At 50.2% G+C, this 17,764-nt stretch overlaps 1 protein-coding gene across 3 annotated transcripts in view; it reads left to right on the forward strand.

Annotated features, from left to right (window-relative positions):
* Positions 1 to 3,001: 3,001 nt before the first annotated feature.
* Positions 3,002 to 17,764, forward strand: part of TYRO3 (TYRO3 protein tyrosine kinase) — a 31,066-nt gene continuing 16,303 nt past the window's right edge. The window contains exons 1-13 of one of the 3 annotated variants that reach the window (XM_060175015.1): positions 3,002 to 3,369; positions 4,956 to 5,139; positions 5,345 to 5,442; positions 6,068 to 6,238; positions 7,494 to 7,580; positions 7,985 to 8,100; positions 10,496 to 10,673; positions 11,854 to 11,999; positions 12,451 to 12,595; positions 15,730 to 15,859; positions 15,954 to 16,054; positions 16,207 to 16,302; positions 17,358 to 17,438. In XM_060175015.1, coding sequence (XP_060030998.1) covers positions 3,255 to 3,369; positions 4,956 to 5,139; positions 5,345 to 5,442; positions 6,068 to 6,238; positions 7,494 to 7,580; positions 7,985 to 8,100; positions 10,496 to 10,673; positions 11,854 to 11,999; positions 12,451 to 12,595; positions 15,730 to 15,859; positions 15,954 to 16,054; positions 16,207 to 16,302; positions 17,358 to 17,438 — 1,648 coding nt within the window. In that variant the 5' untranslated portion in view covers positions 3,002 to 3,254. The remainder of the gene's footprint in view (positions 3,370 to 4,955; positions 5,140 to 5,344; positions 5,443 to 6,067; positions 6,239 to 7,493; positions 7,581 to 7,984; positions 8,101 to 10,495; positions 10,674 to 11,853; positions 12,000 to 12,450; positions 12,596 to 15,729; positions 15,860 to 15,953; positions 16,055 to 16,206; positions 16,303 to 17,357; positions 17,439 to 17,764) is intronic. The other 2 variants (XM_007536473.3, XM_060175014.1) reach the window with 2 other exon arrangements.

Here is a 17,764-nt window from a genome sequence, read left to right on the forward strand (position 1 = left end):
GTTTGAGGCCCTGGTCTCCACCTGTAGGGGAAAGTTTTGCAAGTGATGAGGCATTGTTGTGGGGTTTTCTCTGTTTCTCTCCCTCTTTATCACTCCTTTACTCTTGATTTCAGGCTGTCTATATGCAATAAATAAACAAAGATAATAAAAATCATAGTTCTACACACTAGAAATAAATGACAAGGGACTAGGAAGATAGCAAAATGGTTATACAAAAGACTTTCATGTCTGAGACTCTGCAGCCCTAGGCTCACCCTAGCATCACCACTAGTCAGAGCTGAACAGTGCTCTGGTCTTGGCCTCTCTCTTTGTTTCTCATTGTATCTTTCTCTGTGTGTCTCTCTCTTTAAAATAGACAAATGAGACGTTAAGAAAAAAAAAAAACACCTGGGCAGAGGGTAGATAGCATAATGGTTATGCAAACAGACTCTCATTCCTGAGGCTCCAAAGTCCCAGGTTCAATCCCCTGCACCACCATAAGCCCAGAGCTGAACAGTTCTCTGATTAAAAAAATTAAAAAAAAAAAAAACCTGTATGGGGAGTCAGGCAGTAGCACAGCGGGTTAAGCGCAGGTGGTGCAAAGTGTAAGGACCGGCGTAAAAGGCGTAAGGATCCAGGTTCATGCCACTGGCTCCCCACCTGCAGGGGAGTCATTTCACAAGCGGTGAAGCAGGTCTGCAGGTGTCTCTTTCTCTCCTCCTCTCTCTTCCCCTCCTCTCTCCATTTCTCTCTGTCCTATCCAACAATGACAACAACAATAATAACTACAACAACAACCAAAAAAAACAGGTCAACAAAATGGAATAAATAAATATTAAAAAAAGAAAAAAATTTAAAAAGGAAACAATTCAATTAATAGCAATATTCATAAAAATAAAATACTTGGGTGGTCCGGGAGGTGGCAGAGTGGCTAGGGCACTGGACTCTCAAGCATGAGGTCCTGAGTTCAATTCCCGGCAGCACATTTACCAGAGTGATGTCTGGTTCTTTCTCTCTCTCCTATATTTCTCAGTAAATAAATAAAATATAAAAAAATTAATAAAAAATTGAAATATTTGGAGGTCAGTGAAATAGGTTACATGGATAGTGCACTGCTTTTGCATGTGTATCTCCAGTCCCCATTGCATTAAAGGAAGTTCTCTTTCTCTGCCTCTATCTAAATCTGAATTTTAAAATTTAATTTTAAGTTTGTTTGTTGTTTGTTTGCTTATTTTGATAGACACAGGCAGATGGGCAGAGAGAAAGTGGAAGAAACCACATTGAAGCTTCTGGGGATGAATTTGCATTGGCAGTCAAACTCCTGAGGTCATGCACATGGCAAAGCAGCATACTACCCAAGTGAGCTCTTTCCCAGATCCTTTAAAATGAACAAATATACATTAATAGAACAACAAAAATCACATTTTGATGCTCCTTGGGTTGGGATTCACTGCTCATCATCATTCAAGAATCATTCATCAGGGGAGGGAATAAGAGGCAAGGTTCTGGATTTGACACTCCTTGGAGAGGTCCTTCCAGTGTGAGGCAGGGTTAGAAGGAGTTAAGATCCTTTCCCTGGAAAGCTGAAATCATCTTGGGAGAAGCTTCCCGGTCCTCAGGGCAAGGCTGTAGCTCTTCACGGCAGAGGAGGAGGCTTCAGCCACAGATTTGCTGCTTGCCTGCCTTGATCCAACTAAGCCCAAAGCCCAAAAGCTGTGGATTCTGCAACTGAGCAAGTCTTTTGCTAAAGAGAGTCCTGGAGACAACCCACAGTATCTCTGAAACTGGAAGATTAATGCAAAAGGCCCCTGCCACCAGACTGACAGCAATCTCAGGCCTCTGCCCTGTGTGGCCACCTGGGGGCGCCCCCAGATGGCTCTGAAGCTGCAGCCAGCACTGTTGTTATCATTTGTATAATTAATATGCAATCAAGGATGGGGCCAAGTTGGGCAAGAGGCAGGCCCCTGCTGCTCAGGAGAACCTCTGGGAGGAGGGAGCTGAGCTGCAGGCAAGGGAGGTCTGACAAAATAGACCCCACCCTCCTTCAGGACGGTCCTGGGTGGAGGCTCAGGGCACAGGAGGAGCAGCTGGCTGGCAAAGGGAGGGGAATGTTTGGGAGGCCGAATTTGGAACCGGCTCTGCATCTGACAGGAAGTCCGTGGGCACAGCCACCCCCGTGATTACTGGTTGTGGGGCAGTCCAAGCTTGGAAGGCAATTATTCACTTAACAGGCATCTGTTTCTTTCTGGAGCACCTACTGTGTTTGAGGTGGGCTACTTAACTGGACATTCTGAAATCAACCAACGTTCACACCAGGTCCTGGGGAATAGGGGTAGGGTGGGGGTAGAACCAGAGGAAAGCAAGTAAGAAAAATGACAGCCCCTAGAGATGTGTGCTCCCTGCCTGGGAGGTGGTACAGGTGATAAAGCATTGAACCTAAAAGCATGAGGTCCTGAGTTTGATCCTGGCAGTTCTCTCTCTAATAAACAAATACTTTTTTTTTTTTAATACGTGGGTAGGCCTATATAAAACAATTACAGCAGTGGGGACATCTGATAAAAGCTGAAGGTCACTAAGAACTTGGAAGGCTCTGAGTCATGCTTGTTAGGTGGGCCTGATGGCTGGAGTGTCTAAGGAGACCAGATGGCTTGTGTCCGGAGAGCGGGGTGCTGGATTCTGGGGTCAGAGTGTCCACAAAAGTTGGGGTGTGGTAGAGGGTTCTAGCAAGGTTTCAAGGATGGATCTGGAGATTGAAAAAGATGTTGGAGTGTATTTAGAGGAAGGAGTGCTGTAGCTGAGGTGCCCAAGCAGAGGGCTGCCCTGGGTCCCAAGGTTCAGCATTGAGGTACCTGGGGTGGGGATGGGGAGCAGTAGGCTGGGGCGGCAGGAGGCTGGTTTAGGGGCAAGCTGCAGGGTTTGGAGGACTTGGGCCCACATTGCAAGGGCCTGGGGGTGTCGGTCCGGGCTGCAAGGGTGTGGGGGGCGGGGGCGGGGGCGGGGCGGCCGGGCCAGGGCTCCGCGAGGGGCGGTGCGAGCCGGGTTGCGGGCGTGCAGAGGAGGCGGCGGCGGCTCCTGGAACATGAATCAGCGACGGCGGCGACGGCTGCGGAGCCGGCGCGGTGGCCCAGGCACGGCCCCGAGGACCCCGAGCTGCTGACTGCTGCCTGGCCCGGGGCGTGTTCGGGTCCCCGCCCCGCCCCTACCTCCTCTCCCTCCCCACCGTGTCCCCGGCCCGGCATGGTGCGGCGTCGCGGCCCACGGCGCTGAGGCGGAGCATGGGGCGGCCGGGGCTCCTGCCGCTGACCCCGCTGCAGCCGCCGCCGCCGCCGCCGCCGCCGCCGCTGCTGCTGGCTCTGGCCGCGCTGCTGCTCGTGGGGCCAGCGGTCGCAGGTAGGAGGTAGGGGGGCGGGGGCCGGGATGGGGCGCGGTGCCCTGGACCAGGGTTGGCCGGAGGGCAAAGTGGGGGGCGGGAAGCCGGAAGGCCGAGGCTCGGGTTGGGGGAGGGGGCGCGGCGGGGTTCCCCCTCCCTCGACTTTCTAACTCTCCCAGCGGCTGGGAAGAAGAGAGCAGGCCGAGGGCCGAGGGGCCGGCGGCGGGTGTCTGCGGCTTCCCGCTCGTAGTTGCTAGTTACTGATAGTTGCTCTCCTCTCGCAGCCCTGGGGGTCCCGGTTCTGCCCACCGCCCACACGCTTCCACTCTGTGACCGCAGCGATGGCAGCCGGCTGGCAGTCCCCCAGCGCTCACCAGTGAGGGCCTGGGGCTGTGAGGGCGCCTGGGCCACTGGGCAGCGGACGGACCTGGCTCCTGGGCCACCTGCCTGAGCGGGAGTGCCGGGAGCTCGTACAGGGGCAGCATGCTGGTCCCCACTGAGCGGCCGAAGTGTTGCAGGGGGACTTCCCGCAGCACCCAGGCTTCCTGCCTTCCCACTCCGTGATCCCCGAGATTGCTGGGCATGTGTGGCTGTGACTGATCCTCCGAGGGGGAGTGGAGTAGGGAAGGGAGAGGGACTGGGCCAGCATTGTCTCTTGAGACACCTTTCCTTACCATTCCCGCCTCTAAAGAAAGATAAGGGAAAAAGAGTGATGAGTGTTTACAGGTATGTGGCTCAGGAGCAGCGCCCAGGAGTAGCAGAGCTGGAAGAAGTTAGATCAGATTTCGCGCATGGATATAGTTCACCTACCCCTCTCTGCTTCAACGTACAGGGAGGCCAGGAGAAGAGAGAGGGAGAAGAGGGAGAGAGAGGGAGGGAAAGACGAACTCCAGAGACTAAGACTCCAGAGAGTGGTCCCTGCTGGTGTGTTGGCAGCTCAGAGGGGCTATGACTCCCTGCTCAGGGCATCTTCCTGCCTCCCTCCTACCTCCATTGCCTGCCCTTGCACACTCTCAGGTATTAATAGAACGGAAGGCTGCCATGTGTTTGATCTGACGTGTTTTTGCAGCCATATGTTCTCTGCTTCTGGGGAGCCCCCACCTCCCTTCCCTTCACTTCCTGGGGTGGGATGTAGGGGGTGCCTGCAGCACTGTGGAGTCTGGGCCGGCACCTTGGGAGGTGAGCTGGCAGTCTGTTGCACTGGCTGGGTACAGGTTTTTTGTTTGTTTGTTTTACCAGAGCACTGCTCAGCTCTGGCTCATGGTTGTGTAGGAATAGAACCTGGGACTTTGGAGCCATAGGCAGGAGAGTCTATTTGCATACCATTATGCTATCTACCCCTGCCCCTTGGTGGAGTTCTTATGCCCACCCCAGGTGGGATCTGGGCCTCAATTCAAGGCTTTCCAGTAGGGAGGGATGAGGAAAGGTCACTGCAAGCTGGGGGGACCTATGTAACTTGATGGCCATGGTGCCCCCTCCCTCCTACACCCTTTATGCCCACTTTGTCTACTTGCTCTTTGTGGACTGAGTGAGCCCTGGCACACAGAAGCTGGATTCTGGAGGAGGATGGGTATATCCAGGGTCTGTCTCTATCCCTCCTCTTCAGACTTAAAGCTTCTGGGAGTCCCAGTGAAGCTGACGGTGTCTCAGGGGCAACCTGTGAGCCTCAACTGCAGCGTGGAGGGGACGAGGGAGCCCGACATCCAGTGGATAAAGGACGGGGCTGTGGTCCAGAGTGTGGACCAGATGTACATCCCAGTCAGCGAGAAGCACTGGATCGCTTTCCTCAGGTGCAGGGCCAGGGGGCTTGGCGTGGGCTCCAGTCCTGGCTGCCCCTATACACTAACCTAGGGGCTGTAGAGCTGGGAGCAAGTTGGATGCTAAGAGGACAGTGTTTCTTTAATCAGCCAATGGATAGAAGCTTTTAGAAGCGAAGGCGAAGGCACTGAATGTGTGGAGTGGTCAGTGAATCTGGTGTCCTGCTTCTTTTTGCAGCTTGAAGTCAGCAGAACGTTCAGATGCAGGCCAGTATTGGTGCCAGGTGGAGGGTGAGGAGACTACCACCTCCCAGCCAGTGTGGCTCACCGTGGAAGGTGAGGCCTGAATCCAGCCAAATGCTTTCTGCTAGCAATCACTCTTTGTACAGGAAAGCTCAGCATCAGCTGGGCTACCCCTCTGCTTCCTGGTCATTGCCCCACTGCTTTATCCAGCTCCAGTCCCTGATGTCAAAAGACCATCTTCCCTGGAGCCTATGTGACCTATGGGGCCTGAAACCCTTTGGGTTACAGTCTGTCTCAGTCTAAGCACCAGGCCTCAGGCTCCCGTCTGGGGCTGGACCCAGTTCTGCCAAGTGGCAGGGCAGGAGGGGGAGGGGAGGGAGGAGTAGGACAGCTCCACAGCTGCTGGAGCCCAGAGCTATTCAGCACGGGAAAACAAAGTGACTAAGAAAGTAACAAAGGGCCCTGAACAAGAGCTGGGACTGCCTACAGAACTCTGTGAAGACTCTTGTCTGCTCTCCTCCCCCAGCTCTCCACCCTCCTCCTCTTCTTGGAGATACTGTCTGAGCAGATTTCTAGGGTAGAATCTCTCTTGCCCCAAAGCAAGATGAAGCAAAACAGAGGAGTGATGCCCCTACCAAGTAGGGCTCCATAACTGACAAGGCACATGTGCCTTGTGCATAAAGGTGGTAGGACTCACCCCCACCCTTCTCCTCCCTAGGCGTGCCATTTTTCACAGTGGAGCCAAAAGATCTGGCAGTGCCTCCCAATGCCCCTTTCCAGCTGTCCTGTGCAGCCGTGGGGCCCCCTGAGCCAGTCACCATTGTCTGGTGGAAAGGAGGCAGGCAAATTGGGGAAGCAGCTCCCTCGCCTTCTGTATTAAATATGACAGGTGAGCAGCCTGGATGAGTGGTGGGCTTCAGAGTGGGGTGGCAAGGCTGGCAGAGTCATTGACTGACTGGGGTGGGAGCAGGCCTTGGTTCATGAGCCACAGCCCAGCTGAGCTCCTTAGCTAGGAGTGCTGAGGTAGTGCAGCAGGTTAAGCTAGGAGTGCTGGGCTGCCTGGGTGGGCTGATTAGCATAGAGCCTGCTGTGTGCTGACTCTGGAAGTTCAGGCCCAGCACAGCTGGTCCTGGGCCAGGGGCACCTCCTGTACCCCGAGAGGCAGAACCTAGCTTCTTCCTGGAAGACAGAAATGGTGTGGGAGGGAAAGAAAAAGGGGGCAGCCAGCTAAAATTACAGGGACTTTGTTGCCCAGAAATCTTCACTCTCCTCAAACAAGTTTATCTGTTCATTTTTGTACACTGTTAGACATGCTGAAACCCCCACCTTGTCCCTCACATGCTTGTAGGTTCTTATCTGGGAAGCAAAGCTTACCATTTCTGGCTAGGGCTTGTACTCACCTAAAAAAGGAGGAGTGTGATTGGTCTTATGAACTGGGCAAGTGGACTCACGGCTGTCCTGGAAGCCAGCCAGGGCCGGTCTTGTTCAGAAGGTGCTGATTTGGAGCTGGTTGAGAGGAGGTTGGGTTTGATTGTTCAGATGTGCTGTGGGGTGGGGATCCTCTGGCAGCCAGCCTGATAATAAGCATTCACTGAACTAACTCCTCCATGCACCACTTTGCTAGGCACCATCACTGCAGGGTGGGGGGCACAGGAAGGAGGAATGGGAACTACATAAGAACTAGAGAGCTTCAGTTCAGTCCCCAGGGAGGATTATATTTGAGAAGACATTTTGGGCACAGGGCATTAGGAGCTGGTAATCAGTGGAGTGTACAGAGAATGCAGGTATAGGAACAGGTTGGGGTGCATCTCCAGCCCCACTCTGGAATGCATGGAGCAGGAGTGACCACTGGAGGGAGGTAGCTTGGTGTCTCTTGGCAGCAGTTAGGACTGAGGTGGGAGGGCTGGGATGACAGTTCTCAGGAGCCTGCTGTGTGCCATGCACTTTGCATGTTATGTCACAGCTCTCCCATTTGGGAAATGAGAAAACAGAGCACTCACCCTCCCCCAAGCACAGCCAGGCTCCACAGTCAATATTGGTTCTCTCTATGCCCCATTGTCCAGCCCCTTCCCCAGTCTAAGACTGCGGTGGGGAGGGGGGTCTGCTGTCTGGGGAGGTGGCTGACTGAGGCTTTCTGGCCCTAGGGGTGACACAGAGCACCGTGTTCTCCTGTGAGGCTCACAACAGAAAAGGCCTGGCCTCTTCCCGCCTGGCCACTGTTCGTCTTCAAGGTAGAAGGAGATGCGGCAGGGCAAGAAGGGAATCTGGGTGGCTGAGGGTGGGCCAGCTTCAGTCCCAGGACATTTGGCCAAAGGGTTAATTGACTCAGCTCCCTTCTTAGTGGGAGCACTTGAGACCCTGCCAGGGCTGAGATGAGAATAGAAACCTGACGTTGCACTAGATTTCCCATCACTAAGCAGAGTCCTTGGGAGGGAGGGGGAGTTAGGCTGTGGGAGATGGTCAAGACTAACCAAGTTTCTGCCAGCTTGGACTGGGGTGCTCTGGGGAAGACAGCCCAGCACAATGCTGGATGAGACCTCCTAAAGTGGGGTGGGGGTCAGGCCCCAAGGAGGGGCTTCAGACCTGACTGTCATCCTTTCTGCTTCCTCTTCATCTACACTGTCCTGGTCCACAGCCCCGCCTGCTGCTCCCTTCAACATCACAGTGACGAAGCTCTCCAGCAGCAATGCCAGTGTAGCGTGGGTGCCAGGTGCTGACGGGCTGGCCTTGCTCCAGTCATGCACAGTGCAGGTAGGAGAGCTGGATGGACTGGGCTGATGGGCACTCCTGCCCACTTCGCCCGCTTTGCAGACAGGACAACATCTATATAGACTGTCTGTGGCCTTCACTCCTGTCTCCTCACTTGGTCACCTTCCTACACCCCATCATAAGGTGCTTTGCAAATTGCAAATTTACTCCAGCCATGTAGCCTTCAGGCTGGAAGATTATTTGTTTGATCAATATGTTATAATAGAAAATTTATTTATTTATTTATTTAATCAGAGCGCTTCTCAACTCTAGTTTAAGGTGATGCCCAGATTGAACCTGGGACATTGGAGCCTCAAGTCTGAATGTCTTTGCAAAACCACTATGCTATATCCCTGCCCTATTTATTTTTTGGTTTTGTTTACTTATTTTTACTAGGGAGGGTTGTTTACAGTAAGTATGGTTGTTGACACATGGATATAATTTCTCATCTCACCATGATAGGTGTTAGCCAAACCCTCTCACCCCTAGTCTGGGTCCCATTCTACCATCATGCACCAGGACCTGAAAATGCTCTCACTCTCCCTCTTCCCAGAGACTTTTTTTTTTTTAATTTATTTTCCCTTTTGTTGCCCTTGTTTTTTTTTTATTGTTGTTGTAGTTATTATTGTTGGTGGTGGTGTTGCCATTGTTGGATAGGACAGAGAGAAATGGAGAGAGGAGGGGAAGACAGAGAGGGCGAGAGAAAGAGAAACGCCTGCAGACCTGCTTCACTGCTTGTGAAGCGACTCCTCTGCATGTGGGGAGCCGGGGCTCGAACTGGGATTCTTACACCGATCCTTGCACTTTGTGTCATGTACGCTTAACCCGCTGTGCTACCACCCAATTCCCTTTCCCAGAGACTTTTATGTTCATGCAATACACCAAACTCAGTCCAAGTTCAGCTTTGTGTGTTTATTTATTATTTATTTTTCTACCAGAGCACTGATCAGCTCTGGCTTATGGTGGGGGTGGGGGTGGGGGGATGGGGGTGATGGTGGTGTTGAACCTGGGACTTTGGAGCCTCAGGCATGAGTTTCCTTGTATATCATTATGCTATCTACCTCCACTCTATTTATTTTATTTATTAAAATACTTATTTATTCCCCTTGTTTTTTAATTATTTTATTGTAGTTATTGATGTCATCATTATTGGCTAGGACAGAGAGAAATGGAGAGGAGAGGGGGAGAGAAAGAGAGACACCTGCAGACCTGCTTCACCACCTGTGAAGGAACTCCCCTGCAGGTGGGGAGCTGGGGGGCTCGAACTGGGATCCTTACGCTTTGCGCCACATGTGCTTAACCTGCTGTGCTACTGCCCGACTCCCCCCTATTTATTTTTGATGACATGGTTTTCATAGTGGATTGTTGTTTTTTTGTCACCAGGGTTATCACTGGGGCTCAGTGCTTACAAAATGTTCCACTGTTCCCAGTGGATAGTTTTTTTTTTTCTTTCATTGATGGAGGTGAGAGATACAGAGAGAGGAAGGAAGAGAGGATTGGGAAGATAGCGTCATGGTTATGTAAAGAGACTTTTATGTCTGAGGCCCCAAAGTCCCAGGTTCAATCCTACAACACTGTTCTATCACAGCCTTCACCACCCGTTGAAGGCTCTCCCCTGCAGGTGGGGACCAGTGGCTTGAACTCTGGTTCTTGTGCATGGTCATGTGAGCACTACTGAGTAAACCACCATCTTTCCCCTACCCCCATTTTTTTTATTAGGAGAGAGAGAGAGAAAGGGAAAGAGGCACAAAGAGAAGGAGAGAAACCAGCACTGCCCCACTGCTTGATAAACTTCCCTTGGGTATGGTGCTCCCACGTGGTGGTTGGGGGTTTAAACCTGATTCCTCCCTATTAGTGTATACTCTACTGGGTGAGCTATCATGCAGCCCCTGCAATAAAAGACATCTTACCTAGTCACTAGTTGACATCTTACTGAGTCACTAGTTGATTTATAATATCTACATATTTACCCAGGTGATACAAATCTCCATTTGCACTCTTGGCCTGAGCCCCCAGAGGTAAGGCAATATGGTGCAAATGCCCCTAGGTTCCCAGCTACCCTGCCTTGGAGAAGCTCTGGGATTGCACTGACATACAGTAACAGGAAGAAGTAAACTGCTCCTACAGAGCCAGAAACCCAGTACAGAGGGGCATAAGCTTTCTGGAGGAGTTGAGAAATGATTTACAGGGCAATATTTGCATAGACTCTTCCTGAACTTTGCCAGGAAGAGAAGGTCATTCTATTCAAAAGGAACATGTGCAAACTTGGGGCTTTGGGGAGGTGAGAGCAGGCGTTTGCTAATAGACTCAGAGAAGGCTTGATCTCATGTCTTCCTCATGCCCACATCCTTCTCGTCTCCTCCACCATCCTCCACTATTTGTGTCTGCTTTCTTGTAGGTGGCACAGGCCCCAGGTGGCTGGGAGGTCCTGGCTGTTGTCGTCCCCGTGCCACCCTTCACATGTCTGCTTCGGGACCTAGCACCTGCCACCAACTACAGCCTCAGGGTACGCTGTGCCAATGCCTTGGGGCCTTCTCCATATGCTGATTGGGTGCCCTTCCGGACAAAGGGTCTAGGTAAGGGATTCACAGAGCAGAGTGGCCGGCTAAGGGCAGTCCAAGCAGCATAGGGTTCTATTTAGAGTAGAGATGGTGGGGAAAGGAGCTACCTGACAGGGTGTTTCCTTTGTCACTCAGAAAATCCTGTGTGCCTTCTGTATGTCTGTGCAGTAAATAAATCCATATAGCTCCAGGGCTGGTGGGTGGACAGACAATGCAGAAGAGGGGGATGAGAGTAGCCCAGGGACATTGGACTCTCAAGGCAAGAGGTCCTGAGTTTCATGCCTATTATCACATGTGCCAGAGTGACACTCTGGTCCCCTTTCATCAATCAATGAATTTTTTTAAAAAATTATATTTTCTGTTGTCTGGGAGGTGACACAGTGGTAAAGCTTTGGATTCTCAAGCATGGGGTCCCTGGCAGCACATGTGCCAGAGTAATGTCTGGTCCTTTCTCTCTCCTCCTATCTTGTAAATAAATAAAATATTTAATATATATATATTTTCTTTATTGGATATATATAGAGAAGAGGGAGCGATAAAGAGATGCTGCATCATAGTTTCACTGCTTGTGAAGCTTTCTCTGTAGAAATTGGGGTCTTGAACACAAGATCTCATGCATTGTAACATGTGTGCTCTGCTGTGAGCCCCACCACTTGGTCCAATATATATATATATATATTTAGAAAAGACCAGAGGATGTGGAATTAATGTTTCAAAACAACAAGGGCAACAAAAGGGAAAATAAATAAATATAAAAAAATTATTAAAAACAAGAATTAATGTTCCAGCACTGTCAGGGAAACCCCAATAAGGATATATGGTATGAGAAGGAGACTGAGAAAGAACCAGAGCATCATTCTGGCACAAGTGATGCTTGGAATCCAACTCAGGACCTTATACTTGAAAGCCCGGAACTTTATTCACTTCTGGGGTCACAAATTTTCTTGTCATTTCAAGAAGACTACAGTGCTGTGAAATAGGGAAGGACAGGCAGAGGTTGTCACCTAGGTGAGGAAGAGTCTATTGTTGAGTTGGGGTGCCATAGTCTCTGCTTTTAATCACCCCGGGTGAGAGCAGGCTGAGCTGGGAGGCAACTCTTGTCAGCTGAATAATTCTTGGAGGTTCCTTCCCAAATCCTATCTGAGTGGTTGTGGGACAGGCAGGATGCTTAGTAGTCTTCTCTTCTTGAGTCCAGCTCCAGCCACTGCTCCCCAGAACCTTCATGCCATCCGCACAGACTCAGGGCTCATCCTGGAATGGGAAGAAGTAATCCCTGAGGGCCCTTCAGAAGTCCCCTTGGGGCCCTATCGACTGTCTTGGATTCAAGAAAATGAAACTCAGGTAAGGGAAACCCAGTCTTTACTCTGCTGGGGGACTAGAGTCAGCCTTCAGGGGTCTCAGGCTTTAGGGTTTTGGATTGACTGTCCTTGGAGGCATGAGGGCTTAGTGCACTGGATCTCCTTCCACCCTGGCCACCTGCTTCACTCTGCCTGCCCCTCCTTACTGGAGCCTTCTAAATGGAGCCTGTTAGGCTCACATTTTGCACACTTGTATGGGAAACATATTCCTCTAGTAACTGGGAGAGGGCACAGAGAAGACCTTCAGGGGCCACCACCTACCCTCTCCCTCACCTGCAGCCTCCCACAGCAGGCTGTACTCCCAAGGCTGAACCCAAAGTGCTTCTAGCACCCATGTTCCATCTAGACCCGTCTGTCTTTGACAACCCCCATGAGTGGGGAATCTCCATAGAGTAAGTGTGGGCTGAGGCTTTTTTTTTTTTTTCTGGCTGCAGAGTGAACTGACAGTGGAAGGGACCCGGATCAATCTCACAGGCTGGGACCCCGAGAAGGACCTGACTGTGCGTGTGTGCATCTCCAATGCCATTGGCTGTGGACCCTGGAGTCAGCCACTGGTAGTCTCCTCTCATGACCATGCAGGTGAGGCCTGGGAGGGTGGGGCTTAGGCAGAGATTACTCTGGCACTTGTGATTCTGGCGACCTCATGCTTGGGAGTCCAATGCTTTATCTACTGTGTCCCCTCCCAGGCCAGGATTGGTATTTAAACTATCTTGAGGTCAGAAGACAATTCACCTAGTGGAGCAAACACTTGGCCATGTTTGAAGATCTGGGTTTGAGCTCTAGCAGCACATGCAAGCACCATACACAGCACTAGCGGAAGCTCCATGAATAGTGTTGTGGTGTTTCTCCTTCTCTGACACTAGGGGAAAAAAAAAAGAAGTCCGGGAGTCAGGCAGTAGCGCAGCAGGTTAAGTGCATGTGGCCCAAAGTGCAAAGACCAGCATAAGGATCCTGGTTCAAGCCCCCATCTCCCCACCTGCAGGGGAGTTGCTTCACAAGTAGTGAAGCAGGTCTGCAGGTGTCTGTCTTTCTCTCCTCCTCTCTGTCTTCCCCTCCTCTCTCCATTTCTCTCTGTCCTATGATGTTGATGTCATCAACATCAACAACAATAATAATTACAACAACAATAAAAAACAACAAGGGCAACAAAAGGGAAAATAAATAAATATAAAAAAACATTTTTAAAGAAAGTCCACCAGGAACAGAGGAGTCACGTAGATTCAAAGCCTTAACAGACAATAAATAAACTGTATCTCATCCTCTTCTACCCACCCTATTTACAATCATAGAAATCCCTGTTCTGGCAGGGGAAGACAGGGTAATGGTTATACAAAAGCCTTTCAGGTCAGAGTACAGATAGCATAATGGTTATGCAAAGAAACTCTCATGCCTGAGGCTCCAAGGTCCCAGGTTCAGTCCTAGCACCACCATCAGCCAGAGCTGTGAAATTCTCTCATCTTTACCTCTGTATTTGTCTCATTAAAATAAAATGAGTAAAATATTGAAAAAGCAAGAAAAAGATATCTCTGCTCACACTGTAGGTTCTAATAGCCAGGAGTTGCTACTTATAACCTAGGGTCTGTGGGTCCTTCCTTGAATCCCTCTTTCTACTGATGACCATCATCAGAAAGCTCTAAAATGTGGCTGGATGGTGGCACATCTTGTTGAGCGCACATGTTACAGTGTGCAAGGACTGGGGTTTGAGCCCCTGGTCCCCACCTGCAGGGGGGAATGCTTCACAAGTGGTAAAGCATTGTTGCAGATGTCTGTCTGTCTCCCTCTCTGTCACCCCCTTCCCACTCAATTTCTAGCTGTCTCTATCCAAATAAATAAAGACAGTAAAACAAAAACAAAAACAGGGAGTTGGGCAGTAGCGTAGCAGGTTAAGCACACATGGCCCAAAGCACAAGGACTAGTGTAAGGATCCTGGTTCGAGCCCCTGGCTCCTTACCTGCATGGGAGTCGCTTCACAGGTGGTGAAGCAGGTCTGCAGGTGTCTATCTTTCTCTCCCCCCCTCTTTCTTCCCCTCCTCTCTCCATTTCTCTCCGTCCTGTCTAGCAACAACAACATCAGTAACAACAACAATAACTGCAATGACAATAAAAAGACAACAAGGGCAACAAAAGGGAAAATAAATAAAAAATTACAAAAAAATAAATAAAAAACAAAACAAAAAGACTGTAAAGTGCAGCCTGGGAAGTGGTGCAATGAATAAAGTGTTGAACTCTCATTCGTGAGGTCCTGACTTCAAACCCCAGTATTATATGCGGCAGAGTGATACTCTTTTTTTTTTTTTTATAAAGAAAGGAGACATTAACAAAACCATAGAATAAGAGGGGTACAATTCCACACAATTCCCATAACCCGATCTCCACATCCCACCCCCTCCCCTGATAGCTTTCCCATTCTCTATCTCTCTGGGAGTATGGATCCAGGGTCGTTGTGGGTTGCAGAGGGTGGAAGATCTGGCTTCTGTAATTGCTTCCCCACTGAACATGGGCGTTGACTGGTCGATCCATACTCCCAGTCTGTCTGTCTCTTTCCCTAGTAGGGTGGGGCTCTGAGGAAGTGGAGTACACACTAATGGGGTCGTCTGTCCAGGGAAGTCTGGTCAGCATCTCGCTGGCATCCGGAACCTGGTGGCTGAAAAGAAAGTTAACATACAAAGCCAAACAAATTGTTGAACAATCATGGACCTAAAGACTGTAATAGTGCAGATAAAGTGTTGGGGGTATTCCCTGCATGCTCTTGTGTACTTCTGCTTTCAGGTATATATTTTTCCCCTAGTTTATGGGCACAGGTGAACCTATGCTCTATCTCAGGGAACCTGGACTATATCTAGGTTTGGGGACTTTATTGGGGAGTGGACCACCTGGAATGGAATTAGAGAATACTATGAAAGGAAAGGTCTCACCCGAGTGATGAAGCTGAAGGGTTGTCATTCCACACCTGAAGTCTCTAGTCACAGTCTGAAGTGAAGCATGCTGGGGTGGCACTCGTTGTGTTGATTAGGTTGCGATCTGCAGATGCAATATTATTTGATTTGAATTGAGAGCAGCATGCAGAAAAGGGGGCCCCACCGATACTGTTTTTTTTTTGTCTTCTTATAAATAAATAAATCTTTTTTTTTTAAAAAAAGGTGGAGTAGGTAGCATAATGGTTATGCAAAGACACTTTTGTGCCTATGGTTCTGGAAGTCCCAGATTCAATCTCCTGCACCACCATAAGCCAGAGTTGAGCAGTGCTCTGGTGAAAAAAAAAAAAAAAAAGTGGAAGAGGGGAGAAGAGACTCAGAATAATTAGTCATCATAGAAATTCTTTCTTGGGGGGTCGGGCGGTGGCGCAGTGGGTTAAGCGCATGTGGCGCAAAGCGCAGGGACCGGTGTAAGGATCCCGGTTCGAGCCCCCGGCTCCCCACCTGCAGGGGAGTCGCTTCACAGGCGGTGAAGCAGGTCTGCAGGTGTCTGTCTTTCTCTCCCCTTCTCTGTCTTCCCCTCCTCTCTCCATTTCTCTCTGTCCTATCCAACAACGAATTGCGTCAACAAGGGCAATAATAATAATAACCACAACGAAGGTACAACAAGGGCAACAAAAGGGGGAAAAAATGGCCTTCAGGAGCGGTGGATTCATGGTGCAGGCACCGAGCCCAGCAATAACCCTGGAGGAGGAAAAAAAAAAAAAAAGAAATTCTTTCTTGGACTGTCTCCTGTAGGACAGCAAGGCCCTCCCCACAGCCGTGCTTCCTGGGTACCTGTAGTCCTGGGTGTGCTGACCGCTCTGGTTACAGCTGCTGCCCTGGCCCTTATTCTGCTACGAAAGAGGAGGAAGGAAACTCGGTTTGGGTAAGGAAGAGGAAGAAGAGCAGGGTCACTGAGGGAGAGGCAGGTGACTGTGATGAAGACCTGGAAACTAACTCCAGTTATGGTTTCCCACCAGGCAAGCTTTTGACAGTGTCATGGCACGAGGGGAGCCAGCTGTCCATTTCCGGGCAGCCCGGTCCTTCAACCGGGACCGTCCAGAGCGCATCGAGGCCACATGTGAGTGCTGAGTAGTCAGGAGGGTCCCCATCAGCATGGGAACAGCTCAGCTCTGTGCCTTTGCTTTAAGAATGGGGCTTGGGGTGCAGTAGCAGGCAGTGTTTGGTCTCAGGAGTCAGTCTCTTCCCTTTCTCACCCTCCTTTTGCCCTAGTGGACAGCCTGGGCATCAGCGATGAGCTCAAGGACAAGCTAGAGGACGTGCTCATCCCTGAGCAGCAGTTCACACTGGGCCGGATGCTGGGCAAAGGTGTGTGGGGCAATTTGGGGCCAACAGGTGTGGAGCCCATCTCTCCCTGTGCTTGTTTGTGAGCTAGAAGTCATCTATAAAGTTACTGTGTAGGTATTCTTTCTCTACTACCATGGTTATCATGGGCTCCGCTCTTGCAAGAGTCCACTACTGTTGGTGGGCTTTTTTATTCTTGTATTTATTTACTAACATGAGAAAGGAGAGGGAAAGAACTAGAACACTAGAACATCACTCTAGTACATGTAATACCAAGGATCAAACTCAGGATCTGATGCTTTGAAGTCTAACACTCTTTCCACTGCACCAACTCCTGGGTTTTGTTTTTTTTCAGACATTGAGTGGTAGACATCAGGTTAAGCACATATAGTATGAAGCTTCCCCAACTCCCCACCTGCAGGGGATCGCTGCACAAGTGGTGAAGCAGGTTCTCTGGTGCTCATCTTTCTCCTTCTCCATCAGCCCCTCCCCTCTCAATTTCTCTCTGTCCTATCAAAAAAAAAAAGGAAAGGAAGAAAGAAAGAAAAATGTCTGCAGGAGCAGTGGATTTGAAGTGCGGCACTGAGCCCCAGCGATAACCCTGGAGGCAAAAAAAAAAAAAAAAAGATAGAGAGTGACTCCCTGAAAGAGTTGGCCTGGAGCAGTGAAGTCCCAGTGATGACAAAAAAGAGAGTGAGATGGAGAAACACCACCGCATACATGTGCACACATATAATTTTATTCAAATACCAGGGCTTCACCCACTCTGGGGTCACTTTTTTTCAGAGACAGAGAGAGAGAAAGAGAGACAGACAGACAGAAAGGGAAAGAGACTACAGCACCAAAGGTTCTCCCACCACAGTAGAGGACAAACTCAAACCTGGCTCACACAGAAACAAAACAGCACACTATCCAAGTGAGTTATCCTGCTGGCCCTGTTTATTTTGCTTTAACTATTAACAAGGCTCCTTCAGTGATGTGGAGTCTGATGACTATGTGCCCCTCTGGAGGGCCATCTGGGAGAGAAGGGCAAGGACAGGGAAGTCAAGGGACACACCATTGTCTCAATGTGTTCTTAGGAGAATTTGGCTCCGTGCGAGAGGCTCAGCTGAAGCAGGAGGATGGCTCCTTTGTGAAGGTGGCTGTGAAGATGCTAAAAGGTGAGTGGCAACTAGGAGATGCAGACAGAATAGCTGCCACTTTAGGCTGCACAGGGTGGCCACTCTGAAGCAGTTCTGCTTGGCTGCTTTGCAGCTGGGGTGCTACCTATGCATGTGAACACATCACAGGGTAAACCTACTCAAGTACCCCATGCAACTCAGCCTCTGCTCTCACCCTCAATAGGGACTTTGCTCTGCTCTCACTTCCAGGGCTTTTAAAACTGTGTCTGGTTGTATGACTGAGCTGTCCACATCAAAGGGAAGGCTTTAAGAAGTGCAGAAATGATTGAGAGAGCTGGGCCATGGCTCACCTGTGTGAGGTGTGA

This window comes from Erinaceus europaeus, chromosome 16, assembly GCF_950295315.1.
Source record: "Erinaceus europaeus chromosome 16, mEriEur2.1, whole genome shotgun sequence".
In the NCBI taxonomy this organism is placed as follows: Eukaryota; Metazoa; Chordata; class Mammalia; order Eulipotyphla; family Erinaceidae; genus Erinaceus; species Erinaceus europaeus.